The 27,789-nt window shown below is 35.3% G+C and overlaps 7 protein-coding genes and 1 long non-coding RNA gene across 9 annotated transcripts; 5 read left to right on the top strand and 3 right to left on the bottom strand.

Annotated features, from left to right (window-relative positions):
* The first annotated feature begins 221 nt into the window (after positions 1-221).
* On the top strand, positions 222-3,220 carry LOC123203911 (MYG1 protein-like). The gene is made up of 7 exons (XM_044620394.1): positions 222-554; positions 796-942; positions 1,145-1,243; positions 1,798-1,989; positions 2,178-2,297; positions 2,638-2,709; positions 2,866-3,220. The coding sequence occupies exons 1-7, from the start codon at positions 288-290 to the stop codon at positions 3,088-3,090; spliced, it is 1,122 nt and encodes a 373-aa protein (XP_044476329.1). The 5' UTR covers positions 222-287; the 3' UTR covers positions 3,091-3,220.
* A 1,699-nt stretch (positions 3,221-4,919) lies between these two features.
* On the top strand, positions 4,920-6,425 carry LOC123204462 (2-keto-3-deoxy-L-rhamnonate aldolase-like). The gene has a single exon (XM_044621129.1). It carries the CDS (start codon positions 5,129-5,131, stop codon positions 6,161-6,163), a length of 1,035 nt encoding a protein of 344 aa, XP_044477064.1. The 5' UTR covers positions 4,920-5,128; the 3' UTR covers positions 6,164-6,425.
* Positions 6,409-7,044, bottom strand: LOC123204464. Its single transcript, XM_044621131.1, has 2 exons — positions 6,923-7,044; positions 6,409-6,759 (listed from the first exon to the last, which is right to left on the bottom strand). The coding sequence occupies exons 1-2, from the start codon at positions 6,984-6,986 to the stop codon at positions 6,464-6,466; spliced, it is 360 nt and encodes a 119-aa protein (XP_044477066.1). The 5' UTR covers positions 6,987-7,044; the 3' UTR covers positions 6,409-6,463.
* Positions 7,045-7,519: 475 nt separating this feature from the next.
* Positions 7,520-8,460, top strand: LOC123204463 (2-keto-3-deoxy-L-rhamnonate aldolase-like). The gene has a single exon (XM_044621130.1). It carries the CDS (start codon positions 7,544-7,546, stop codon positions 8,333-8,335), a length of 792 nt encoding a protein of 263 aa, XP_044477065.1. The 5' UTR covers positions 7,520-7,543; the 3' UTR covers positions 8,336-8,460.
* A 2,734-nt stretch (positions 8,461-11,194) lies between these two features.
* Positions 11,195-12,072, top strand: LOC123204629 (mavicyanin-like). The gene is made up of 2 exons (XM_044621397.1): positions 11,195-11,458; positions 11,566-12,072. The coding sequence occupies exons 1-2, from the start codon at positions 11,263-11,265 to the stop codon at positions 11,955-11,957; spliced, it is 588 nt and encodes a 195-aa protein (XP_044477332.1). The 5' UTR covers positions 11,195-11,262; the 3' UTR covers positions 11,958-12,072.
* A 920-nt stretch (positions 12,073-12,992) lies between these two features.
* Positions 12,993-16,910, bottom strand: LOC123204628 (N6-adenosine-methyltransferase MT-A70-like). The gene is made up of 7 exons (XM_044621396.1): positions 15,817-16,910; positions 15,638-15,736; positions 15,022-15,105; positions 14,573-14,928; positions 14,256-14,472; positions 13,917-13,996; positions 12,993-13,518 (listed from the first exon to the last, which is right to left on the bottom strand). Exons 1-7 carry the CDS (start codon positions 16,855-16,857, stop codon positions 13,236-13,238), a joined length of 2,160 nt encoding a protein of 719 aa, XP_044477331.1. The 5' UTR covers positions 16,858-16,910; the 3' UTR covers positions 12,993-13,235.
* A 5,673-nt stretch (positions 16,911-22,583) lies between these two features.
* LOC123204880 lies at positions 22,584-23,237 on the top strand. The gene is made up of 2 exons (XR_006499635.1): positions 22,584-22,820; positions 22,912-23,237. It is a non-coding gene; the product is annotated as an uncharacterized LOC123204880 (long non-coding RNA).
* An 800-nt stretch (positions 23,238-24,037) lies between these two features.
* LOC123204103 (serine/threonine-protein kinase WNK8-like) lies at positions 24,038-27,331 on the bottom strand. 2 transcript variants are annotated; one of them, XM_044620659.1, is made up of 7 exons: positions 26,809-27,331; positions 26,341-26,378; positions 26,002-26,229; positions 25,697-25,917; positions 25,465-25,622; positions 24,971-25,370; positions 24,038-24,893 (listed from the first exon to the last, which is right to left on the bottom strand). In XM_044620659.1, the coding sequence occupies exons 1-7, from the start codon at positions 26,890-26,892 to the stop codon at positions 24,193-24,195; spliced, it is 1,830 nt and encodes a 609-aa protein (XP_044476594.1). In that variant the 5' UTR covers positions 26,893-27,331; the 3' UTR covers positions 24,038-24,192. The 2 variants fall into 2 exon arrangements, with proteins under 2 accessions (XP_044476594.1, XP_044476595.1); XM_044620660.1 differs by lacking the exon at positions 26,341-26,378.
* Positions 27,332-27,789: the final 458 nt, after the last annotated feature.

Here is a 27,789-nt window from a genome sequence, read left to right as displayed (position 1 = left end):
AAAAATGGTACGTTTTCAAAACTAAACTGAAAAAAAATATTTATTTTTTAAAATTAAAATAAAAAATGATAAAATTTTATATTTTTAATATTACTAAATACGTAATAATTACACTCTTAATATTTGCCAATTTTTTTAACAATGACAACTGTTGAGTAAGAGTTTGAATTTTTTTAACAAGTCCTTCTGCCTTTTTAATTTAACCCCTTAGCCTCAGAGGGTTTTGCTTTGGGCAATGGAAAGGTATCGGTCGTTTCGTGTCTATTAGTATTCCAAGTACTTCAGGGATGTTGTCAGTAACAACAAGAGGGTTTAGGCAGAACCTATTCAACTTTCACAGCAACTCTCTCATTCGCCCTTTGGTAGCCATGGCTAACCCTTCAACTTATGTTTATTCTCCTCCTTTCTCTACTTCTTCTCCCGACAATACGACTCTCAAGCGCGTAGGCACACACAACGGCAGCTTCCACTGCGACGAAGCTCTGGGTTGCTTCATGATTCGCCTCACCGACAAGTTCTCCAACGCCCAGATTATCCGTACCCGAGATCTCAAGGTCTTTTTTTTTAACAAACCCACACGCACACACATATTGTTTTGCTTCTCAACTGAAAAAAGAGGAGAAAAAATCCTTTTTGAATAGGTTGCTGTGGGATTTGAAGTTTTTTTGTTGGGTTTGTCGTCAGTTCATTTGTTGCTTTTTCTTTCTGAACAGTGTGTTGTGGGATTAAGATAATATGCTTTTTTTCGTTATATTCTACATGATGGCAGTTTAAGAACTGATTTTGAGCATGCAGGTTTTGGAGGGTCTTGATGCTGTGCTTGATGTTGGGGGTGTTTATGATCCAAGTAATGACCGGTATGATCATCATCAAAAGGGCTTTGAGGAGGTTTTTGGACATGGGTTCAATACAAAACTCAGCAGTGCCGGTCTTGTTTACAAGGTATTCCTTTAATACAATGTTTGTTGGCTTTTTTCTTTGTTTTTTAAATCCACATGAACAAGTTGGTTGATTGTCTTGTATAAACTGGGCACTTGAAGTAATTCTTATGTTTGGCCAACTTTAATCTGACATAATTTTGGGTAGTTTTAATAATTTAATGATCATTAATCTAATTTTTCGGTGTAATCTCTTTTTTGTTCAGCATTTTGGAAAGGAAATAATAGCTAAAGAGCTTCAGCTTGATGAAGGACACCCAGATGTTCATCGGTTATATTTGGCTGTTTACAGAAACTTCATGGAGGTATGAGTTTCTGCATTTGTCTAATTATTCAGTATACAGACAATTTTTTACAGTTTTGTTCTAGGTCTGTTACAATGGTATGACTATGTGAGAAGCTGCTGTATTTCTCAACAGATATTGTTTGCTCAAAATTATTTGTGCTTTATGTAGTTCTTTCACAAATGTCAGATGTTCGTGATAATGTTGAAATGAGGATATTTTTCATTTCTCTCTTCTTCTTTTTTCTGTGCTTTTCTGTTAGAGTTGTGGAAGACATTTTTGGCCTCATTCACTACAACTATTGTTTAGATCTAATTCTGATGTCTTCAATGTAGAAGCAGCTTTTGGTGCTCCACCATGTTATTATTGTAGTTTGTTAATAATGCTAATTTGTACCCTTGTTTTATGGCATGACTGCTTTTATAGGGTTCTTAACTGAGTTGTTTTGCTATGAAGCCACTCGAATGTCTTACAAATGTCACTGCCCATATCTTTATTCAGAGAGTTTTTTATTGATATAGCTTTTTGTTTGTCCTACTCTGGTTAATGATTTGCTTGCTTGTTAATATTTTCAGGCAATTGACGCAATTGACAATGGAATTAACCAGTTTGACACGGAAAAACCTCCAAGATATGTGAACAATACACATTTGTCTTCAAGGGTGGGAAAACTAAATTTGGATTGGATTGAACCCGATCAATCAGCTGAGAAGGAGAATGAAGCCTTCCAACGAGCAATGACTGTGACTGGCAGTGAGTTTTTAAATGTGAGGTTTTTTTTTTTTTTTTTTGAGAAACAGATATATGTAATTTTCTTGTTCAATTTGTTTTATTTTCTTGTTCTATCTAGTGTGGTCTCTGTCTTTACAAGACCGCCGTTGAAGGATTAAGCTTCCTAACACTTTTATGTGTTTTTAAGTTTTTGTATATTTTAATGATTGTACTTTCTTTTCAGACTGTTAGGTTTTATGTGAAATCATGGTTACCAGCACGGTCAATTGTAATGGAATGTCTTGCAGCGAGATATGATATTGATCCTAGTGGTGAAATTATGGTTTTGAAACAATTTTGTCCTGTAAGTATGCATTCTCCCTATAAAGATTGTTTCATTTTTTGTAGTTCTATGACGAGTCTTAAAAATGCTTTATATTTAAATCTTATGCTATTACTGTGTATTACATTCATTACCTTTTTTCTGCATTTTGCTGCCATCAAATTGTATTTATGCTGCACATACTTCCTCCTGTGTAGAATGGAAAAGTTTTGTGTAAGGGTTAATTGATGGACATTCCGTGCAGCAGCTGTTGGTGTTTTATCTTCTTTGGATATGTAACTATATTTTGCAAGTATTTGAAGCTATTATATAACTCATGGTTTCTGGTTGTATGCTTAACTTCTTATTTACTATCTTGCAGTGGAAGCTTCACTTGTTTGAGCTTGAGGAGGAGATGAAGATTGAGCCTCTAATTAAATATGTTCTTTATGAGGTATATGTTTATATCTATGCCAATAACTTCTCTTCATGAACAGTAAAAAAGTGAACAAGTTAATTCGTGTAGATAACTAGGAAAAGAAAATGTCACTGGTATAGTATAAAAGATGTGATCTTTAAGTAAATTTACTGCAAACAATATGATATGCAGGATGACAGAGGTAAACAGTGGCGAGTGCAGGCAGTGGGAGTATCCCCAGATAGATTTGAGAGTCGGAGAGCTCTCCCTGCCCAGTGGCGAGGTTTTAGAGATGAAGAACTCTCAAAGGAGGCAGGGATCGATGGTTGCGTCTTTGTCCATATGAGTGGGTTTATTGGTGGAAATAAAAGCTATGAGGGCGCTTTGGCCATGGCTCGTGCTGCTTTGAAGCTTTAAATACAGAAAAGTAGATTCCATTTCTATTTATATCAACTGAGAACACAGGCTTACAGCATTCTTTTCTAGAATCTGATTGATTGCATCTTTTTCTATAGAAATTATGGCAATTAAGACTACAATTTACTTATCTTGGATAATGATTTGTTGACATTGATAGAGTCCAATCTTTTTGGATAATATTTATAATGTATTCCCTGTGAAAACAGTATTTCTATTTAGGCTAAAAACTTCATCCCACCCAAGGTTTAGTGGATTCTCAAACTCTTTGCCCGCGAAGTTTCAAAATCTAAATATTTATCATTTTAATAAAATTTTTAATTATGATTAAAAAAAACTAAAATTATATTATATTTTTAATCTCTCCTTTTTTTTAGTTTTAAAATCTAATTATTTTTTTATTCAAAATTTAAAAATAATTATTTTCTTTTTAGGGTTTTTCTCGTCACCGCCAGTGATGGCATAGTTTTACCAGCAATTGAAGTTGATTTAGAGGTAGTTTTCTTCCCCAATTCCGTTCGGTTTCAATTCTAATGTTCTTGAAACACAGTATTATAACAAAAGCAGCAATTATTGTGACTATTAAGTGCATTCAAGTAATAATCAACTGGGGTAAAAGCATTACGTTTTTAGTTTATTCAAGTGATCATTCAAGCATTTTTCTGGGTATCCCGGGACCCTTCTCTTTCCAATTTATCCCTGATGTTTTCCAGAACTCGGTCTACTTCTAAGTTTTCTTGGATGTTTCCAGGACTCCTAAAATTTCCATGGTGTCCCTTATTATAAGGCTTTTGTTTAGGAGTGTATATAATTTCGTTCAAATTGTAAAACTGTGAACTAAATTGTTTAAAAATTATGGTTGGTTTGGTTTATAAAATTATTTAGTTTGGGTTGAATTTTTTTTTAATTGTTATTTTCAATTTGAGTTACAGTTTGAAGGATTTTCAAACTGAATTAAACATTAAATCATATTTTTTTAAAAAAATAATTAGGTGTACAATTTACTTTTTATATTTATTTTGTCGCTTTCTTCATTTTTTATTATGCATATATTTTATATTTATTTTATTAGAAAAACTATTTTGAGTACTTATATAGATAAACATTTAATTTGTGTCATTATGTATTTAAATGATTTTAAATTAAAAATAAAGTAATATCTAATCACGTAATAATACACATAAGTATATTTCTATTAGTGTACTTAAAATAGGTACGTATAATATTACTATTATTTTATGTGTTTATATTATCTTTTAGAAATCTATAATTCAATTAATTTTATTAAATTAACTATATATTTAGAAGTGAATGATTTTAAAATATTTAAATTATAATCCAAATCAAACAAAACCATATTTAAAATGTTTAAAAATTATGATTTGATTTAGTTTAAAACCTAAAGTAGTTTGATTTAAAAATTTTTTAAACTATTTTTTCAGTTTGAGTTAAAAAAAACTCTTCAATCACATCAAATCAAAATCAAACCAAACACAACTATACTTTTGTTCAAGCCTAAAGATGGCAATGGGTCAAGTTGTCTCTAGACAGCTCGTTGAGCCTAAGCCCTATATAATAGTAGGCCTTACAATTCGGACTGATCTATGAAAAGTATGAGCCCTAGAGTGCCACGCATTAATTTTATTAAAAAATAATTTTTTATATTATAACAATTAATTAATTAAATTTTTAATAACTATAAAAACAATAACGGACCACACCGAGATAACCCACAAGTCGTGTGTTTAAACCTCAGACCCAATCCAGTCTGCTACAGTATAGACCGAGTTCTTTCAAACCGAATCATTTTTCCGCACTTCGGCCTCGGCCACAAGCCAACCCAATTCATTTGACATCTCAATATCAAAACAGTGGAAAGGAAGCGGTATTCCTTGTATTACGATGTGTGATGTGTGATCGCGTGTCATACTGTTGCTTTTCTCTTCAACTTCAGTCAGTAAACATTACAAGTGCGGAAAAAACAGGACTCAAATCCTACGCTTAACACTCCAAAATTGGGTCACCCAGGCACTCAACTATGGCAGCCCTCACTTGCAATTCACCTGCCGCCACTGTTACTACCAAACTGCCCAACAATAAAACCATTTCATTTCCAAAATCACTCTTTTTCAAACCCAATAAACAGATTTTCCCAGCTCTCACCCCACTCAAATCGTCATCCTCCCCTTCTGATCTTTCTCCTGTTGATCCTCTTTCCCCTGCTACCTCTTCCAATTCCCTGAAATCTCGCCTCCGAAACAATGAGACCCTCTACGGCATTTTCTTACTCTCGTTCTCCCCGACTCTCGCTGAAATTTCGGCGATGGCTGGTTACGATTTTGTGGTTGTCGATATGGAGCATGGCCCCGGTGGAATTTCTGATGCTCTTGCCTGCCTTCGCGCTCTTGGTGCCACGCGGACACCGGCCATTTTACGTGTCCCCGAGAGTTGCCCAACTTGGGCTAAAAAGGCTCTTGATCTGGGTCCTCAAGGGATTATGTTCCCCTTGATTGAGTCCCCCAAAGACGCGAAGAAAGCAGTGTCGTACTGCCGATTTCCACCCGCTGGAATTCGTGGATCGGCTCATACGGTGGTGAGAGCTTCGGATTATGGGATTGACGAAGGGTATTTGAGTAATTACGAGGAGGAATTGTTGATCATGTGCCAGGTGGAGAGTGTAGATGGGGTTAAAAATGTTGAAGAAATCGCGGCGGTGGATGGGGTTGACTGTGTGCAAATGGGACCTTTGGATTTGAGTGCGAGTATGGGGTACTTATGGGACCCTGGTCACAAGAAGGTTAGGGAGATGATGCGAGTGGCGGAGAGAGGTGTTTTGGGCGGTGGAAGGGCTTACTTAGCTGGATTTGCTATGCCTCATGATGGCCCCCAGGAGATGAAGTCGCGTGGGTATCACATGGTGTCTGGTGCTGTCGATGTTGGGTTGTTCAAGAGTGCTGCTGTGGAGGATGTGAGAAGATTTAAGATGAGTTTGATGAAAGGATCTGATGATGACGATGGTGATGGTGAGAGGAAGCAGTTGAAAGATGCTGATGAAAAATACTGGAGCGAATGAAGGATTGGTCTGATTGCTGTTGGGTAGATAATAAATTATAATTTTGCATTTTTCTTTCTTGGAAATGTGGTGATTTCTGTTTTCTTGTTTTAGATTGCTAAAACTGGGATCTTCTTTGCAGTTTCAATTTTGAACCGAAAGTTAGAACTTTTAATGGGTTCATGTCTTGTAAAATAGGTTCACAGGCAGAAAATTAGCTCCACCATCACTGAGATTGCTGGCATGAAACTGTAATAATGAATTTTGTGTTGGAATTGTTCAATCTTTAGCTGTGGCATTTGTTCTATTTGGCATTTTACCTTAGGCAGAGTAGACAAAATAAGCTGGAAATTTTGTAGGAGAAGCAGAAGTTTTGAGAGATCTGCATACAAAAAGAACAAAATATGATGGGTACAATTTCCTGTCATTGCCATGGTCCTCCAGAGAATTTTGTAGGAAAAGCCTTAGTTGAGGGCTTTTCATACAAATAGAACAAGCCTGCCGCTGCCATTGCTCTCTGATGAATACCTGGGCAACAGCAACATGCTGTTCTTCAACCGGTTGCTCTGCACAGCTTCCGATGTGCATTCCTGCTGGAAATAATGTGAACAGTAGATGTAATTTTTGCTCTCAATGTAATACAAACTCAGCTCAAAGGAAACTACTTCTGTTGATTGAAATTCGGCATATACAAAAGTTCTACTGAAATTATTCTGAAATAATCATCAAACAGGACAATCCCCCTAAGCCCCTTAATTACCTTTTACTTCTTAATGCCTTCCTTCACCTTCTTCCTCTTATTTATAAGTGCATTAGTCCCCTTCGAAATGCGGTATCCTCCCATTTTCCAGCTACAAGCCAATTTATCTACTTTGTTATCCTGCTAACAATCTAATTCAAATATATTTGATGTTATGCTATTCTGCCACGTGTGCGGTTTCTGGAATCTGCTTCAACTGCCTCCACTTCAGCTCACTGTGAAATTCTTTTGCTGCCTTTTCTACCATTATAAGATCGGAAGTGCTAAATTTGTGGTGGCGTCTATGGAAATCCCTCAGGCTACTAAATTAATATGATGTCTGTCTGTAACTCATTGCTCTTTGTTATGGTTTATCTATCTTAGCATAACAATTGAGCTGGGATGGGGAGAGTTTTCAGTCACTACAGAACAAACAAAAAAGTTTCAAAGGAATCATTTCAACTTAGAGGAGCTTTCGGTGATGTCAATGAAGTTTGACACGTGCGATGCTCTTCAGTGGCGTTCTGCAGCTGGACTGTCCTTTTACACTCGTCTTCATTTATCATCCGTCTATCCTTCTACTCCACAAAACAAACTTCAAACTTACTATCATTTAACTTAAGAGGGTAGAGTCTTCACGGCCTGAAACCCTGAAAGCTCAGATGGATTCATCCAACAACACCACTGCTGCTAAAACCCTGAAAGCTCGTCTCAACAACGGAGAGACTCTTTACGGCATCTTCCTCGTCAGTTTCTCCCCAACTCTAGCAGAAATTTCTGGCCATGCCGGCTATGACTTTGTGGTTGTTGACATGGAACACGGCCATGGTGGCATCTCTGAGGCTCTCTCCTGCCTCCACGCACTGGCCGCTACCCGCACTCCCGCCATCCTTCGTTTACCAGAGAATTCACCCACCTGGGCAAAGAAAGCCCTTGACTTGGGCCCCGATGGACTCATGTTCCCCATGATCGACGATCCTGATTCGGCCAAAAAAGCTATATCGTATTGCAAGTACCCTCCTGCTGGTGTCCGTGGAGCTGCTCACCCCATTGTCAGAGCTTCCAAATATGGGATTGATGAAGAGTATCTGAGCAAGTATGAAAAAGAGTTGCTGATAATATGCCAGGTTGAATCAGGGGAAGCTGTGAAGAGAAGCGGGGAGATCGCTGGCGTTGATGGGGTGGACTGTGTGATGGTGGGACCATTGGATCTGAGTGCGAGTCTTGGGTGCTTGCAGGACCCTGGAAACGAGAGAGTCAAGGAGACGATAAGACTAGCTGAGAAGGCAGTGTTAGAAAGTGGTGAGGCATACTTGGTTGGCTTCGCAATGCCGCATGATGCTCCTTCTGATCTAAAAAGACGAGGATATCATATGGTTTGTGGCTCTGTTGACGTGGGGTTGTTTAGAGACGCAACTGTTGAGGATGTGAAGAAGTTTAAGATGAATAAATAAGAGATGATCAAAGAATCAATATCAATATTTCTTTGGTTTTTTCTTGGTTGAAATGGTAGAACTCAATAAACTGTGCTGTCTTTTTCATGTAAACCAGAAATAAAAGAGTCTATTTTATTACGATATTCTTTGTTGAAAAAATTCATATATAATCTAATAATTTATAAGAGTAGGCTCCAGAGTCCAGGGAAACGACGAAACAGAGAGAGGAGGTGGTGGGGGTAGGGGTGGGGTGTTGTGAGGGCACTTTGAATGATAAATCAAACCCACCTCGTATGTCGATTTCTTGGTTGATGCCAAGTCACTTTTTACGTTACTTGATCTCGTTTTACACAGTTCATCTATCAACCTGTTGCTCCAAGGGAAGGAAAACAGAGAAATGGAGGCCTCTTACTTCGTTGTTTTTGGTTTTCTGGTGGCAGTCGTTGCAGCCTTGGAGCTCAGCAAAAACAGCAAAGACCGAATCAACACCCTCTATTCTTTCAATGCTTTCAAGAACAACTACCTCCTTGTTTACTCTCTCATGATGTGTAATCTCTCTCAATTCTCATTTCTTTTTTCATTTGTGATTTTGCTTTCGGTACTATGTCTTTCTGGTGATGTTCTAGGGTACTTACAGGTAAATTATATTCCAAATTTAGGAGCTGAAGGAGAACCTGTGTAACTTACTGTATAACTTATATACTAAGTTGCATCACCAAACATTCTCCTCAGTAAAAAATTTTGATGTTAGGCCGCATATTGGGAGGCATTGCCACTTCTATACTTTTTTCGGCCTTTAGTCTTGGCTTATTGCTGAACAGAATAAGGTCTGTTGTTGCTTGACTGATGAATTTCTCTTCTGTTCCAAAATAATCTAATTTTTGAGAATTCTTGAAATGTATTCTGTTTCTGTATATGTATTTGTATTCGTATCTGGGTTAAACCCTGCTCCAGTGGATTCTTTGCGAAGAAGTGTGGACTATTTCACATTCATCACATCTTAAGAGATGGAGCATGTTACAGAATGGCTTACAGAGTTGTCACAACTGTAGACCACTGCAAGTTTGATATGAAAAAGTTCGTGTAATTAATTTCCAGTAAGAATTTGTCGGTGTTAATTCTGATAGGAGCTAAAATCACAGATCAAGGTAAAGGTGCTTTAATGTAACTGTTTTCTTCATTGAAATTGCTTGGATAAACAACTAAATACCTGCTGCTTTGTCTATCTTAGAACACTTTGATTTCCACCAGACTTTTGCAGTAGGATTTTGCATTCAGGTTTTGTCAGTTCAAAGTTTTTTGTTTCATTCTTGTTGCCTATTTTTTAAATTTTCAGAGGCCCCGCACTGTAATGGGTCTTGGCCTGGCCGCCAGCATGATAGAGCGATCCAAGGCAGCATGGCACAACTGGCGACATCCCTAGTTGGGCACCATACAGTCTGTATTTGAAGATAAAATCAATCAATCACATAATGATACATATAAATATGTACTTATTTATATAATCAAAATGAGTTCGTATAGATTTTTGAACTCGCCTTTTGGATAATATTGTTTATGAAATCGCTGAAGTTGCTTACGAAATAGCTGGATTATATATAGTAACTTAGATAAGTAGATGATTGTCACAGTGCTCTCTGCAATTTTTTTATTGCTCCTTAAAACCAGCTGTTGTGCTGTCATGTTTAAAGTTTGAGATGTGTAAGTCAATCTGCCTTTGTTTAAAGTTTAAGCCAACAATTTGTGCTTAAAACACAATTTGATGGCTGCAAAATTGTTGAGGCAGGAAGATAGCTGCAGTTCCATGTTACTGTAAATGGGATCCAAAAGCGTCTCTTGGATAGCAAGCTGGCCAGGGCTCGCAACGATGCCAGATTGAGGTGGATTTGAACTAAGCCGGCAAACACTCACCTTAGTGTTTAGCTCAAATAAGTCCAAACTTGAATCCACTCAAATAGATTAAGTTGTCGGAAAATTCAACTTTTCTAATTACTTTTCATTGATAATGATAATATATTTATCTTTTTTGGCGATTCTTCTTCTTTTTCAATTTTGATGATCTTCATTTTTTCTTGTCAACAATTTTTTACAATTCATGAAATTTAAGTTTAATTTTTTTGATTTAAATCAAACTCAAATTTATTTTTATTGAATTCAATTCGATTCAAATCTATCTATAAAATTTTTAATATATTGATTTAATTATGAGAACAGACATGTCTGACTGTCCTCTCCACATGGCATGTTGAGATGATTATTGAATTGAACGATATTTTAAATTTGACAAAGCAGAATATGCCATTTGCCAAGTCCTTCCAACTGGCCAATTTGTCATTGTTACCTATTTTATATATCTTTCTTCTTTCTCAATTTTAACCCTTTAAATTAATTTAATTTCCCTCTCTATCCATGTCAACCGGGTATGATTTCATTAAAGAAGGATTTTAAGCATCTCCACCTAGATCTCCCATTACAGCCCATTTGCAGATCTCCACCGTTTGTTCTGTTGATTTCCAACTTATTTTTCCCTTCACGCGGTTTGACCATTTAGGCCAGTCTGTTCTTTATGCAATTACAACTTTCCAATTTTACTCTCCAGCCCTAAAGGGTAATTCGGATGATAAAGAATATGAAATTATCAAGAGAAATAGTTGACTTTAGAATCCGTTGGCATCGTATCGAAATTAAACTTTTAACTTTAATTGATATTATGATTTGATAAATTAATTATTGGATCTAAAATTTATAATTTAATATAAGTAGTTCAATCGTAAAAGGAGTTATTTGTCAGAAATAAATATTTGCTCTTAGGGGCATCCAGGTAAATGAGCGTTCAAACTTGTCCTCGATTGTGCAACCTGTTCTGTCTATATACAAATAAGCCAAGAGGATTTGGCCTCGAGTGTCTCTTAAATTTGAGAAGGAGCTTGAGAGCAAAGGTGGAGATGGCCAATCTTAGAAGCTGCAGATTTCAGATATTATTGTTTGCTTTTCAGTTTCTTATGTTATTACAGACCAAAGTGTCATGTTTACAGTACAAGGTTGGAGATTTAGATGCTTGGGGAATTCCCACTTCTGCAAATCCATCAGTTTATACCAACTGGTCCAAGAACAACAACCCCAGGATTGGAGATTCTCTCTGTAAGCTCTTTTAAATTTTACATGCTTCATCTTCATCGCCATGAAAAAGTTCTCAATAAGCTCTCCTCTGATAACATTTATGCTTCTTATGATCAAAATTATTGCAGTGTTTTTGTACCCACCAAGTCAAGATTCAGTGATTCAAGTCTCGGAATCATCCTACAATTCATGTAACATTACTGATCCAATTCTGTACATGAACAATGGCAACTCTCTGTTTAACATCACTGCAAATGGGGATTTTTTCTTCACCAGTGGAGAGCCAGGGCACTGTGAAAAGAAGCAGAAGCTACATGTAGCAGTCGGGAATGTGTCTGCTTTTTCTCCTTCTTCTGATCCTGGTGCATTTCCTGCCAATGCACCCTCTTACCCGACTGTGTTTGGTCCTATTCCACAGCCACCACCTACATCTTCGTCGCCATTGCAGCTAAGTTTTTCAGTCTTCTTTACAGCTGTTATTGGATCAGCAGCTTCTGCAATATTCAATGGCATCCTGTGAAGAGCATAAATGTTCTGATTCCAGCTTCTTTTCTTCTTAAATCTTTACAATTTTTTTTCATTTTACACTTCTCTGCATCATTGGTTCTATAAATTTTGGCTTTATTCAAGTTTAATTTTGTAATTCTTTTTTACCATTTAAGAAATCAAATTATTATTCTTTTAAGGTCAAGTTTGTATGTCTTGTTTTGCAAAGAAATATATGCTATATATTGAATGCAGAAGAGAATCTGTAAGCTCGAAAAATGGAAAAGTTTCTCACTTTTCTAAGAAAAGACAACACCGATTTCCAGGTTAAAATACAACGAAGTTAACCATATATACAATCCAAAAGAAGCACGATCATGGAGGTGACAAAGGCTTTTTCCAATTCGATTAATTTATAATAGCCAGCTGGTTGTGAGCATGCTGCCGACAGCTTCTAATCTGATTTCTCTCTGGGTACAGTAGCCAACGTAGATGTTTCGCAAATGTAGATGGCAATTCCGCCCGTGACAACGCATCTTTGGGCCATCCCTTTCGGAACGGAGAGAGAATTCCTCCACAAAAATGAGAACAGAATTAACTAAAATCTTTACTTTAGGGACAGAATGAAACCGAAGATAAATATACTTCTAACCCATCCTCTTTCTGTTTCATCTCACCATCTTCATATTCCTTAACCTTTTATATATTGAATTATCTTTAAAATTTTTAAATTATTATAAATATTTCATAACACCTAAATAATATTTTATTAATTTTCTGTTAAGTGTGGAAAATTGGGAAGAGAAAAAAAAAAAGGGAAAAGAAATTTTTTCGGTCACGAAAATTTCTTGTCATTCCTACATCAAGGATGGGACAAGGAAAAGTCTGAAGATAAAGATGGGTGTTAAGGTATTCAACCCTATACCCACCCCGTTGCCGTCTCAATTAACAATATAACAGCAAATGGATTTGTCGGTTCGTCTCATATTCCGGAGAAATTTTCCAGTTTAGTGCAAAAGTTGCTTCTAATGGGTTTACTGCTGGTAACTGGTCTTGAGACTGCCCAGAATGAATAAAAATGGAACGATAAAAAAATGACTAATTGCTAAAAGCAATTTTAACTTTACATGCTCTGCCATATGGGTTTACAAAAGTAGCCTTGACTAATGGGGGAACCTCGTGTATAACACATTTTCTCTACCAGGCAAAATTCTAAAAAGGAAAAAAGAAAAAAAAACACAGGAACTAAAAAATTGGTCTCAACCACTATGACCTGGTGAAGAATAAGTTACTGGTAATCCCGGCATTTAATTTAGTTTACCATATCAGCATCCACAGCCATTGGCCGCTCTTCAGAAGCATAGGGAACCTCAGGAGCTTCAGGGTCTGCAAACTGCATGGCAGAGGACCTTGATTCATTAACTGCAAAAGGGCTCCTAGTTTGAGTAGCATTATTGGAGTCTATTTCCATTGTAGAAGCCCTAGGAGGAGAGGCTGGCTGCACCACCACTTCTGGGTAAGCAGCTTTGAATCTTGCTCGCAGGCCTTCATCAACCAATCTTACTCCATCTAACTGATTGCCAAGTGACATCCACCTGATGATAAAGAAGAGACCAGCTTTAGAATAAGAAGCTGAAATCTCACTAGCATTTTCAATGCCTGAATTTTCATACACATGAGCCATATGTGAGTGCAGAAAGGAATTGCAACACAATTGTTTTTTTTAAATCTTTTTGTTGGTTTCAAAAGAGGTAACTCTGATTGTCCTAATGAAAAAACTCAAATTCAGATAACTAAAACACCAGATTGTTTTAGCTTCGGGGGTCTTGAATACTATTATTTGAAATGAAGATTGTCCTCAGTCCTAAACCCTTTAAAAATGTTTTGTTGGCACCCTCATCTTGTCAAAATTATTTAGGACATGATCAGCTTCAGCGATGCAGAAAAGTAATGTTAAATCATCTAAAAATAAGAAAAAACTAAGTAAGCATACCCTGCATGAGTATTGTGCATTCGAGCAAACAATTCCAGCTTTCTTGTCCTTGGACTTATCCTCTCCAGCAAAGGGTACATCTGTCATAACACATTTGTATGACCTCAATAATATACAAGATAAGAAGGAAATAAATTATTTTAAATCAATTTGCATAAGAAATGATAAGAAAGATTGCAGTGAAACAATACTTCTGACATTCAAGTCACAAAAAGAAAAGTATTTAGCCACTAGCAGTGGTCAAGCCAGCATTAGAATGAAAAGTCTATCTAAATAGACGAACTAGTAAGGGTGAAGTGAAATGGGTTGGCCATAAAAGATTATAGATGTTCAACAAACCTCATCTGGCTTGCGACTTGTTTCTCGAACTTCAGCAACAATAACATCTGTATCAATATTCCTATTTACTTCTGGATTCCCTTTTATTCCAACAAGGCAGTGCTCTTTACTATGATTGAGCCAATGGCCTGTTCGCCCAGTCCTAATTATTCGCTGAAGTTGATTAGTCTTCACCCATATTATTTCCTCGACACGCTTGTATCCCCAAAGATCTAAACTGCAAGGTGAAAATCACTCAAATAAGCGTGTTTATAGCTTCTGGTGTAGAGCAGATTAACTATATACCAAGGTACTAAAAGATGTAGTTATATACATACCATTCCCGTCCAAGCTCCATTGCACGTCCAGTAACCCAAAGGAAAATCAGACCATCAGTCTGCAATGCAGGAACATTAAGGTTGCGCATCTCATCATCAGCCATTGTCCCATAAGGCAGTTCCATATGAATATCCCACGGAGGATCTGCCATTATAACTCCAAATTGTCCTAAAATGTCCATTCTAAAAGTACGTATGTCACAGTTAATCCATTGTGGTTCGCCAAGTTCTACTTCGGAACAATATTCAGGACGCTGAGGCTTTAATGGTTTGGGGGGAGCAAGAGCACCAGCACCCATCACAGTGGGTGGTAAATCTCTCTCGGGATCAAGCTCATAGTGTACATACTTGCATGTCTATATAGAAGGAGAGACTAGTTTATTACTCTCAGGTTAAACATAAACACAGAAACCCAGTAAAAGTGGTTGAATTGAACCAGATATTGTTACCTTCATGTGACGGCATGTGTCAAGGAAAGAACAGTCACCTAAATTAATGTCAGTATGTTGAGCAATTATTCGCCGAAAATGAACCTGCACAGAATTAAGCATTCATTATGAACAACAGAACGTGATCACATAAAAACATAACACAGATATTTATGATAAAATGTAGAGACTGCAACCAATATAAAAAAATAAGGAGACATGTTCAGAAATAGCAAGTGACTTCAGATAAAAACAAGCCCAAATGGCCACTCAGTTGCGATTTAGGTTCTTATTTATAACTCAATTCAACTCAGTTGAACTAAATGTAAATCTCAAACCAGCTATTATCAACTACATGAATGTTCTTTTTTATTCCACATTATCCAGGATACTTATGAACAATTATTCTAGAAACATTACCATCTGAATTCTTTCTCCAAAATATCTTCATCTACCACAAGACCAGCCACTGCATGTACTAACTATAACATTCTCCATTTCTTTTCCTTCATTAAAGATTACTAACTAGTTTTTAGGCACTTATAGGGTATTATCACTCAACAAAATTTCTAACACAATGTTTTGCATTAACAAATACAGGAAAAACAACAAAAACAATGTTACACTAGTTACCAACCTTCTCACAAGCAGCAAATGAACCAGTTTTGAGTCGGCAATCCTCTTTGGTTAGAGATGAACAATACTCCTTCACTTGAGAACCACCTTTGCTCTTGAACTGTAAGACCATAATAAGAAAACATTAACCACAGAAATCCCAATTGCATACAACAATGAATTACAGAAACCGCCAAGTACCTTTGCAGCCACAGCAGTTTCTTTAGCAGTTGGTCGTTGAATGAGGTCCAATAATTCTTCACCTGTTTTCGATCTTTGTGACTCCTTATATGTCTTCTTATTCAACATTTCTTGAATATCATTCCAATCATCTTCTTCTGTTCTCGACTTTTGTCCTCTACCGCCTCTCTGCATACCCATAACTCCTCTTCCCCTCGGCCCCATCATCCCTCCGCCATAAATTGACGCCATTCCCGCCATATGCGGGTCCCACATCTCCGGTCTCTGAATCCCATACAAATCGCCCCCTTGATTTTGAATTTGATGTTGATTCACGGTAGTATTATTGTTTCCATTAAAGAAGTCTTGATTTTGTTGCACGCTCTCCGGCAATTCTTTCAACAAACCAATTCGATCGATACTCAAAACCATAACCCTAGATTTTCCACTAATTGAAAGCTCCTCCAGCTCCACCCCGCCATTCTCTTCAGCGATACTCCTTAACGCCGTCTCCACCGCTAAAATCGCACCCGCTTCACCGCCCAGGTCTCTCAACGCTTTCTTCTCAGCCAACGTCGCGTTGGCGTCACTCTCCAGTTTCCTCAACAGCATCGACGAATCAATAGGTTTGAAGGGCACGCGGCGTAACAAACCCTCCGCAACCATCGCCCTAACCACCGCCAACGGATTCCCACTCTCGTCAATACCAAACTTTCCGCCACGTGTTTCTTGACCCAGGTCCGGAGAACCTTGTAGATTGTCGGAGGCGTTGAGTTTGGCATTGTTGTGATTGAGACAAGCAGCGTTGGTGGGCTTCGGAATCAATTTGGGGATTTCAGGGAGGGGAGGAGTGGGGTTAAAGTCACGGTGATCGAAGTTAGAAATGAGATTGAGAGAGAGATCGAGAGAGGAGACGATATTTGGGACTATGTTTCGGAGAGAAGAGAGAAGCTCTAGGTGGGTGTTGTGTTGAGACTCGATTCGAGACTCGAGTTGAGAACGCAGCGTTTTGATGCTGGTTACACTGTTGTCGTCCTTCGCGCTCCCAGTTTCAGCCTCCATGCCCGGCTTTCAGTGTCGAGTTGCCTCTGGTCTCGCAGCCTCCTGAAGGGTTTAAGCTGAATGTCTTAAAGGCCAAAGAACTTAGTACCACCCAAAGTATGTCATTTTTCCAATTTGCACCGTTTAACTTAAAAAATTCTAAATACTCATTTATGGGTGGTTAAAGTTAACAAAACTCTTAACTCTTTAAAATTTAATCTCATTTTCCTCTCCAAACTCTAAAAATTAAAAGTCTTCTCCCTAGGTCAAATTTTAAAAAATCATATTTCCCTTTTAGGGTTTAGTTTTCAATTTTTGATGACATCATCTACGATGAAAAGTCTCTGACGTATCACTATACTCTGATAATTTTTCTCCCCTCCTTTGAAACTCTGACTAATAAAGATCTCGTCTAGAAAACTTTTCGTCTTCTTAAACAAAGCTTTTTATCTTCCCAAACAAAGACAAAGATGAAGATCTTGTTTTCCTAAAGAAGATCTTCATCAACCGAAGTTCCAGAAGATGGGAGAATGACTGCTTGAACATGGTGATGTATAAAGAGACTCTTCGTTGCTAACGATGGCAATAGAGATTGAAAACTAAACCCTATAGGGGGAAATGTCATTTTTAAAATTTGACTTAAGGGAAAACCTTTAGTTTTTAGAGTTTATGAGATTAAATTTTAGTTTATTTTTAATATTATATATAAAAAAATAATTTTACTATTGAAACTGATGAACTTAACCCTCATGGATAGATATTTAAGATTTTTAAAATTAAAGAGTAAAAATTTGAAAGAACAATATATTTTAGGTGGGAATAAGTCCTTTGACCTATTTTAAATTAAAAAACCAAAGCAATATTTTATTCAAGTAAATCATTTTTAAGGATGTACAAAATATCAATATCAATGACTTTAAAAACCGAATCGATAATCGAACTGATTATCTTGTTAATTGAATTAGTTTTCAAATTGTTCTATGTTTCCAGAATATTGTTATGCGCTTTTAAACATAAATCATTTCCATTTAAACGAAGAATATTTGATGTCACCTAGATAACTTCCTCTTATTAGAAACACTTGCATAGATAATTAACTTATTTTAGCCACTAAAATCAATTCAATTAACTCTTCTCTCTATAATTAATATTTTTTTACCATCAATAACATATTTTTTTGGTTGCTTTATAAATGCATATATAAGACAAAATTAATTTTTATACAAAAAATCGGGTCAAATTATAGAATAATTCACAGTTAAACCGATCGGTCCAATCCAGTGTTAATAACATTGCAAAATATGTTACTAGTACCAATCAAACTAAATTTGCCAATAAAACTAGTTACATCCCATTCTAATTACAAAATTAAATAGTATTATTTTATAATTTAATAATTTTAAATTAAAAATAAAATATTAATTATAACACATTATAGATAAATTATCTTTTATAATAGTCAACCTGCAATAACTAACATAATAACGTATCGTCTTTAATATAAGTTTAAATTAAAAGAAAAATAATATTACATATCTTACACGGAGAAAACATATCAATATGAAAAATAAATGAACATGGATATATAGAGTAAAAATGGAGCAAAAATTGCGAGATCTAGTGATGATAGAGAGAAAAAATAAAAATAAATTATGTATCAAAAAAATAAGGCTTTTTGTAAGTTAAATTTATTTTTGTTAATGAAAATGAATTCGAGAATTTTTATAGGGTTTGGACTTGAGTTGGCATAAAAACAATATTTTTAAAATCGGATTAATGAATAAATTGATTGTTTTATTAGTTTATGATTTATGATTTGAGTAAAAATTACTCTGATTAACTTATTATTAAATTGTAATAATTTTTTAAAATAATATTATATTAAATAACATATTTTGTTTAAAAATTTATAAAAAATAAAATCAATCAAGATATCCAAACTTATGTTGATTGGAATATATTTTTTATAAGAAATAACAATTATTCACCTGATTTTAATAAAACAATTAGATAAAAAAAATGTCTTCATCTTATAATACAGAAAAAAATATAATTCTACAAGTCGTTGTCTATAAAAGACATTTCAATAGATATAAGGTACTTTTTTTTTTAAATTTATGTCTTCCTTAGAGATATTTAGAAAATCATTCAATATAATCTAAAATAATAAAAAATAATTAAATTTTTTTAAAATATCTTAAATTTTGGTTAACCCAGGTTCTGTCACTTTTGGTTGAATTTAATCAAATTAATAAGTAAATCACTTTTTAATGTTAACCAAACCAAACTTGAAGTAAGTTTCTGATTCAACTGGTTGAACCAGTTGATCCAGTCCAATTTTCAAAACAATGATAAAAAATACTTCTCCTCAAGTTCAAACTCGAGAATATACACAGCTTAGCATACACTTTTTGTGAGTTCACATAGAGATTATGTCATTCAGGGAATATATGTTAACTATCTAAATCAATTGACACTCAATAAAATTATACGTACATATTTTTTGTACATAATTTAAGTACATAAATTATGTGTTATCATATGAGTAGATGATTTTGAATTAAAAATAAAATATTATTTAATGATATTATACTACATTATTTATATACGTAAATTATATACAAAAAAAAATGGGTACCTTTGTAATTGCTTATTGACAATTTACGGTTTTCTCCAAATTACATAAAAATTACACCTACTCATGTATTTGCATCCTAAATAATAAAAAACACCCATATATTCTTAAATCTCCGCCACAGTCACAAAGTCAATCTTCAAAACGTCAATAAAATCCATCAAATTCAACATATAAACCTAAAACACTAATTTTTGCTTAAAAAAAAAAACCTCAAAACCTTCAAAAAATGCACTGAAGCCAGTATTTAATCATAATTTGTACAATGGAACATCAAAATAGCCACAGCTAACCTTTCCCATTTTACAAATTCAAAAGGCCAATGGATTATTTTTCATCTAAGTTTTAATACAAAAATAAATATACATCCATGAGATTTTAAAAATTCAAACACCCTCTTATAAGTTATCTTCTGTTAGAGACAATAGTAAAATTATTATTTTATCACTAAACCCTCAAAATTTATTTCATTTTTCTTCTTTAGTATAGAAAACTAACAATTTTCCTATTTAATTAAACTTTGAAAGCTACATTTTTCTTTTGGGTTTTTTCTTCCTTCTCCGACAGTCGGATGCCATTCCCACCATCTCCTTCCCCTCTGTCAACCCTCCCATCGGATCAATTTCGTTAGACGAAGACAAATCATCTTTGTTTGACGAAGAGATGAAGAGGACTTGTCGTCTTTCTCCAACCAACAAACCTTCTAATATCGATCAGTCCAAATCTAGATTGTTCTCCAGGCATGAATGTGACGAAAATGGCGAGAAGGAACATGTTCATGGAGCAAATGGATTTGGATGATTTGTCACGTTTGTGGCCAAAGAATGATGGTCGCATCTTCATCTGAGATGTAGGAGGGAGTGTTGATAAATAAGAGGTTGGCTAGAGAATGTTGCCAGAGAAAGAAAAGAAGGAATGAAACCCGGGGGGGGGGGGAATGTAACTTTTCAAACTTTTGGGTTAGGGAAAGAATTATTAGTTTTTTAAACTATGGAGAGAGAATGAGATAAAATTTTAGTTTTTTAATAATATTGATTAGATGACAATTTTACCCTTATAATTAACAACAAATTTTAATAGAAATGACATGGTAGATGGGTGTTTAAATTTTTAAAATTCGTAGATATATATTTGTGTTTATATTAAAACTTGAATGGAAAATAGTCCTTTGGCCAATTCAAAAACACTTCAAACACATGGATTGGATACCACATGGAGGAGTATGACAATGAAAATGGCTAACACAACTTTGAAATACATTCTAAGTCTTCAACGTTAAAGATTGATTTACTGGATATGGTCAAATTTTGGCCAACACAGTTTATATGGATAATCCTCCATGAACATGCACACTTTGCTTGCTGAAAGGTCAAAAGTAAAAGCAAATAATTGAATTTTGATTTGGCTGCTTAATTTTATACAAGGAATTTGAAGCAATGATCTCTTCCAAGGAACAGAATAATTTGCAATTGAATGAAGATAAGAAAATGACACTGAAGGGTTCTTAGTTGCAGTATGCAATGTCTAGCTGAAAACTGGGCAGCCTTCAACCACAACTTCTTTGGCAGTGGGGCAGGTAGCACATGGGCAGCCGTCAAGATCATTTCCCCACCAATCAACACTTAACATTTTTCAAGCCCAAGCGAAAAAATATCAGCACTCCCATGAAGGCAAGTCCAGCATCCAGTGCCCCAGAAAGAACATAATTGTAACGCTGCCACAAATCTGGTCTATATCTATACAAAACAAAGCCTGAGAGGAACCCCATAATAATCCAAGTTGTGTAGTTAACTGCAGTTGCTGGTGGCATCATTCCTGTGGCACCAATCAGCACTGGCAAGTTGTGTAGTTAACTGCAATTGCTCCTGCTAAAAAGAACCAATTGATGGCCTCATAAGTTCCAAGATCTCCGAAAATTCTTCGCAGGCCGATCAGTCCCCAGATAACTGATGCATCGTAGAAGACTCTGTCACTGGGGCAAGACTCGAACCCTCTTATCTTGTTGATGCTTAAGGGTGGATACAAACTGAGTTGAATCCAAACACTTATTGGCTCAGGTTCAACTCAAATAAAAAATAGCTTTGTTTGAATTCGTTGAATTAACGTTAAGGTGCTTTGAGTTGGGAATTAAAATGATTCAGTTCAAGTTTAACTCGAATTTATAGTTTAAATTCATGACTCAAATCCATTATTCAAATTCGTAACTCATTTATAAAACGATGTTGTTTAACAATAACTTATCATAATTCGAATCAAATCACAAAAGTCAAGTTTAAACCAAATTAAGTCATCTACTGGCTCACGAGCCAAACCGAGCCCAATTATCTCTTGCTCAAGTTTGGCTCAATTCTAAAACAGGGTAAACCTCCTAACTCAAACTTAATTCAAATTTGAGTCAAACCGAGCCAATTTTCGAAATTGAGCTACCTCGGTTCAAATCCACCTTGCCATCGCACTAGAGCTTGTGGTTTGATAAGTAATACATATACAAATAAATTATACAAACTTATTCATAAAACACCTGAACATTTCAACAGTTCTATTGATAAAGCAAGCCCTGGCATAACTCTCTTACACAACTTGTCATGGCCAATTTATTAAATAATTATCCATATTCAGCCAAAAAAATCATAGTGCAGTAAAAGTCACTTTTTATTTTAAGGTGGGTTTGTGCTTGTGTGATTGAATTCACAGCAAATTCTAGTTTGAATTATTGGGTTGTAGGGTTGAATTCAAATTGAATTTATCTAGTTTGAATTATTGGATTCTACAACTGAATTTGAATTGAGTTTATTTAAGTTTAAACTCAAACTTGACTTAAACGAGTTCAACTCAAGTAAGCTTGAGGTCGAGTTCAAGCATAAAAGTTCAATATGTTTTAATTCAAACTTGAACTTGAGCTTTAGAAATGTTCAACTTGTAAGTTCACAAACTTAAAAAATTTGATACAAAATGATGTCATTTTTCCTAATATGTATTAAAATAGTATTGTATTCGTAACGAGTCAAGCAGCTTAGTGCTATACAAACTCAAACTCAATTTAGCTTAAATCCAGCCCTGCTGGGTCATAAGCCTTCTTACTCCTAATCTTGTTTTCATTTAGGATAATTTGTCATGTATTTATCAGTGTCTTTCTCAATCGCTTTCATTCTCAGAAATATCTTGTTTGGGATGGTAACTTGATCTGCATCTTAATTTTAAACAAATGTAAGCTTCTGATTCTACTTATTAAGCTTGTGTTCATAAATAATCTCCCATGGGAGAGATTGTTTGGCCAAGATTGTACAGCAGCTGTAATTGCTGAAACCCTGTTGCTCTTCATGATCATGTCATTTCCAAGTCTTTTCAGGTACATAGCTTCTACTTTTCATGATCACAAATGCAAGATGTGAGACTCAATACAGCCGTAACCTGAATTGATTTTGTTATTTTTTAAATAGGGAAGAAATGGTCGGGGGTTTCTGTTCTCCCATGCTATGATTATTGTGGTTGGAGCTAAGGAGGACCGGCGACTGCTGACGGGTCTCCACACGGTGGCTGATGTGTACTGCGGTGACTGCCGAGAGGTATTGGGTTGGAAATAAAACTAAACTACCAGAAAAAAGTAAAAAAAAAAACACATTACCATGAGTCTATGAAGCTCATATTGGAGATACCATAAACTATTTAGAAGCTGTAGAATTACAATTTGAATTTGAGTTGAATTGACTCGAATTCGATTAATTACTTGGTCCAATGAACTCGAAATGAGCAGTTATAGCTTGAACTCGCGTTTGAACTATGATTTTAAGATTTTCATAAAACTATATATGCAAACAATAATATATCATCATGTAATTATGTAATTGGATATTATTTTATTTTTAATTTGTAACTATTCAAACACATGATGAAACATTGTTATTTGTGTATAAAAATTATGCACATAACACTATTCATAAGATTTTATGGAGCTTAAACACAAGTTTAACGGAAAAAACAGTTTTAAAGGTTATGCTTTCTAACGAAAAAAATATATAACTAGGTTGAATTTTGTTGAGGTATGAAGAAAAGTAAACTTAATTAATAGAGTAATGTTCTATGTACCCATTTTTTGATATACATATAATTTGTTATGATATAATTGGGTATTACTTTATTTTTAATTTAACATATAATAAAATTATACGTATACATTTTTTATACACAAGTTAGGTACACAGATAAAATATCATCATGTAATTAAATGATTTTGAATTAAAAATAAAATATAATATACTATTTATATATCAAAAATATATACATTTAACATTATTCATTTTAGTGCATTTAATAAGGTGAATTGTTACATTTCCTATGAAATTTTTTGAATTGGGCTGAAAGCTTAGAGTGTGTCTTAACAATATAAAAATTTGCATTCTTAAGACAATTCATCTTAGCTCAACCGTAACTCTTTTAAAACTCGTTGAATTCGAGCCTAGTTCCCTTGAAATAAGCCGAACTCAAGTAGCCTCGTGCTAAAGAAATGAGTTTCAAGTAAGGGTGCACTGCAAATAGTAGGGAAAATAAAGGGTAATAAAGGGAAAATAAAGGTTAATAAAATAAAATCATTAAAAATGAAAAATATTTGTTGAAGAATGGCCTTGTTTCCAATTCAACAGTCACAACTCACAGGGAAATAGCAGCAACGACTGAAAGAGAATATTAAAAAGAAAAATCGCATCAAGTGAAATTTTAGTACATCAAATAACAGATATATTCCTCGATTTCCACCTCTTTCTGGCATCTTCAATTGCTTCATCCCTCAACCTCTGCAGTTCCTGGAAAGACTGGTCATACTGAGCAGCAATGGCATCAAGCTCCATCTTTAGCTCAGAACACAGATGATCTTTCTCTGAGAGCGATAGAGAAGAGATGCTTGACAAGCTCAAGACTTTTGATATATCAGAGCATGAATCAATGAAGGAGGTATCAGAGTTCAGCATGGATCGATTCATCAAAATAGATTCCCCAACATTTATACCGTCAGTTTTACCATAGGCTGCCAAGTTGATCGTAACATCAAATTCAGTAGAAACACCTGAAGTGAAAGATTCTTGTGTGTCTTGATATTTCATAATATCCAACTTTGAGTGGACACCTTGCTCGTTGACTGCCTCTGCAAAAGCCTTATTTGACTCTTCTGAATCCCTTAAGCATTTCAAAGACATTAAATTGTTTTGCACAACAGTAGAACCATTGCATGAACTGTTCTGCAAACTGGAAGTACAACAAGATGAAAGATTCCAACTAGGCACGAGCTTGACTATCAAGTTATCAATCAACTCAGCTATAGAAACCACATCTTCATGTGACAAATCTAATTGTTCAACCATCTCCTCAGCGATCGAAATTGCAGTATCAGAATCAAGGTAGAAATTAAAATGGATATTACTCAAGTGACCTGATACAAAGACAACATTATAAGATGACAACAGAGGTAAAAAAAAGGATAGGTAATTGCTCAGAAAATTAACTTACCACTTCTATCAACAATTTGCAGGGTCAACGAGATTGTATTATCATCATTTTTCTCTCCTCTCAATCTGAATTCACTGTTCTCAGTGAGCTGCTGAAGTTCTAGAGTTAAAAACAGATTTTCATCATTGCTTTTTGCGCAAGAGCTGTCTGAAAGCTTCTGATGGTTTAGGTCTATGTCCATAGGATGAAGTTCCGATTGGGGCAAGTTGATTTCCTTGGGAACAATAGTTGGTAGCTGCAGAGGATTACAAACATGCTCCTTTGGATTTTCACTTGCGAGGAAGGGATCCTTCAAGAGTTCCTCAGCAGGCAGTCGCAAGGATGAGGGAACAAGACACTTTTCTATGAATTGCCTAACCTGGGGGTTATTCACTTTACCAAGAGACACAGGCTTTATACCCTGTGAAGAAAAAGGCAGTGATAGAGGTCAACATGCCAATTCAAAAGTGGCAATGGGCACAAGAACAATGTACTGCAGGCAATCGTCAACTTACAGAGGTAACCTTCTTATATATTTGTGCAGGATTTTTGCACTCACTATATGGGTATTCACAAGTAACCATCTCCAACATGCACATGCCAAAAGAGTATATGTCAACAAGTTCATTGTATTCTTCTTCATACAGCTCTGGTGCCATGAATTCTGGAGTACCTGTTCAGAATATAAGTAATTACTAAGATGGTCAAAGATCCATAAAGTGGTCAAGAAATTAAAGTTATTATTACCAATAACACTTCGAGCTGTGGGCTGCTGCATGACAATTGCCAACCCAAGATCTCCAATTTTCACTTCTCCATTATTTCCATTGACAAAAATATTGTCACATTTCAAATCTCGATGAATGATGCGAGGATTATGACTATGCAAATAGTGTAAACCTCGAAGAATCTGCCTAGCCCAGCTTTTGATGGCTTTCATGTCAACATTCTTATGCTTCTTACGATATCTAAATCCACAAATATTTATGACCAATATAAGTATAGAATCCACAAGGAAAAAACAAAGCATGAAAAAATCTGAAGAAACTCACTGTCTTAAACTCCCAGAAGTGAATAACTCCGTTATCATGTTAATAGTGCTGTTCTTATCATCCACCCAAGAGTTATAGAACTTAATGATATTTTCATGCTTCAAAGACTTGAGAAGATGAACCTCTGAATATAATCTTTCAAGCTTATCAGGTGATTGCAATACATCTTCAATATTCACTTGATTCCAAGCAACTTCTATTCCATCAACCTCATCAAATGCCTTGTATCTACACAGAGTTTTGAAGTTAACAAACGGACATTTCTTGACAGCCACGTCCAATTCATGTTACTAAGTACTAAAATATGAAACTAAATTGACAAAAGTTACAGAAGCATACACAGTCTTGAATGCTCCTGTCCCCAGGATTTCATCGTACTGAAGAAATAGAAACAAGTATCATATCACTCAACCTAATAGAAGCAACCAATTCAAGAGCAACAAAATAAATAAACCTCAAAATTCAACAAAATATATGCTAAAATCTCTGGACCCAATCATTCCATTACCTTATTTTTATATAATCCCTAATTCTTCAATTGAAAAAAAAAAAAAAAAAAGACAACACAATCTTCAATTTCATTAACCGAATAGTAATTCAGCCACAAAAACAACAATATAAACCTATATTTCATATCTCCTTATACAGCAGGGAAGAAAAAAGGCAACAATTTAGCCCTAATTTTCGCTCGATCAAGTCGAAACCTATCAAAAAGTAGTAATTGAATACAACAGAAACTTAACACGCACAATTCTTAATAATAACGTTAATAATAATGACAATGTTTGGAAGAGACGAGAACCGTACCCGACCGTATCGACCTGATGGATCCTTCTCCGTGAATTCACCATCTTCCGTCACCGATTTCCCCCGACCCGAATCGAAATTCATTTTCCAAAAAAAAAAAAAACTCACACACACAAACACAGAAATCCACACAAAACGAAAATCAAAAGCGAAAAAAAAAAAAAAGAAAACAAACTATAAGAGGTTTTTAATTTTGACTCCGATTGGAATCGAAGCCGAAAGGCGGAGACGCTGTTGTTCAGAGAAAGCCTCACAAGCCACGTAATAAGAATCGAATGCCGTTCCAAATCTGAACCGGCAAACGGTGTCGTACAGATGCATTTCCCGTTCCGATGACTTCAAACCCATTCCTGAAATTCGATGGCAATTTGATTGCTTCATCTTTATACCATGTTTTTGTGTTTTTTTCTGCGATTTCCCGAACGAAGTGATTTGATTGAATTGAATCCTAAAGTTAGAGAGCTGTTTGAGAGCAAAAACTCTGGAATTGACAGGGTGATATGTCCACGCGAGAAGAGAGGAGCGTGTAGGCGACGTTTTGTGTGTTATCCACAAGTCACGAGCATATTAGTTTTATTAACTTCGTTTAGGCGAAAAGATTTATTCCCAATAAAAGTTTAACGGTCAAAAGTGTAAAATGTCAAATTCATAGCTATCCATTTTTTAAAAACCCAAATATCTATTTATCAACTAATTTTTGTTAAAACCTTTTTATTATAAGTAAGAATAAAATTATTATTTTACTAAAAATAATAAAAAAATTATATTTTTATCATATTTCCTCTCATTAAGTTTCGAAAATTAATATTTCACCTTAACCTCAGCTTTTCCAATTTTGAAAAGTGATATTTTTTCTCTTAAATCTCTAAGTTTCGTTCTTCCTCTCTGACAATAATCCGGCTAAAACGACTCATCTCCAACAGTCGTCTCTTTGTCTTTATCTTCGTGACGAAGAGACGAGGTTTCTTCATCTCTTCATCA

This window comes from Mangifera indica, chromosome 20, assembly GCF_011075055.1.
Source record: "Mangifera indica cultivar Alphonso chromosome 20, CATAS_Mindica_2.1, whole genome shotgun sequence".
NCBI classification, from domain to species: Eukaryota; Viridiplantae; Streptophyta; class Magnoliopsida; order Sapindales; family Anacardiaceae; genus Mangifera; species Mangifera indica.
Note: the sequence above shows the minus strand (reverse complement) of the source record. Positions and strands in the feature narration are given on the sequence as shown.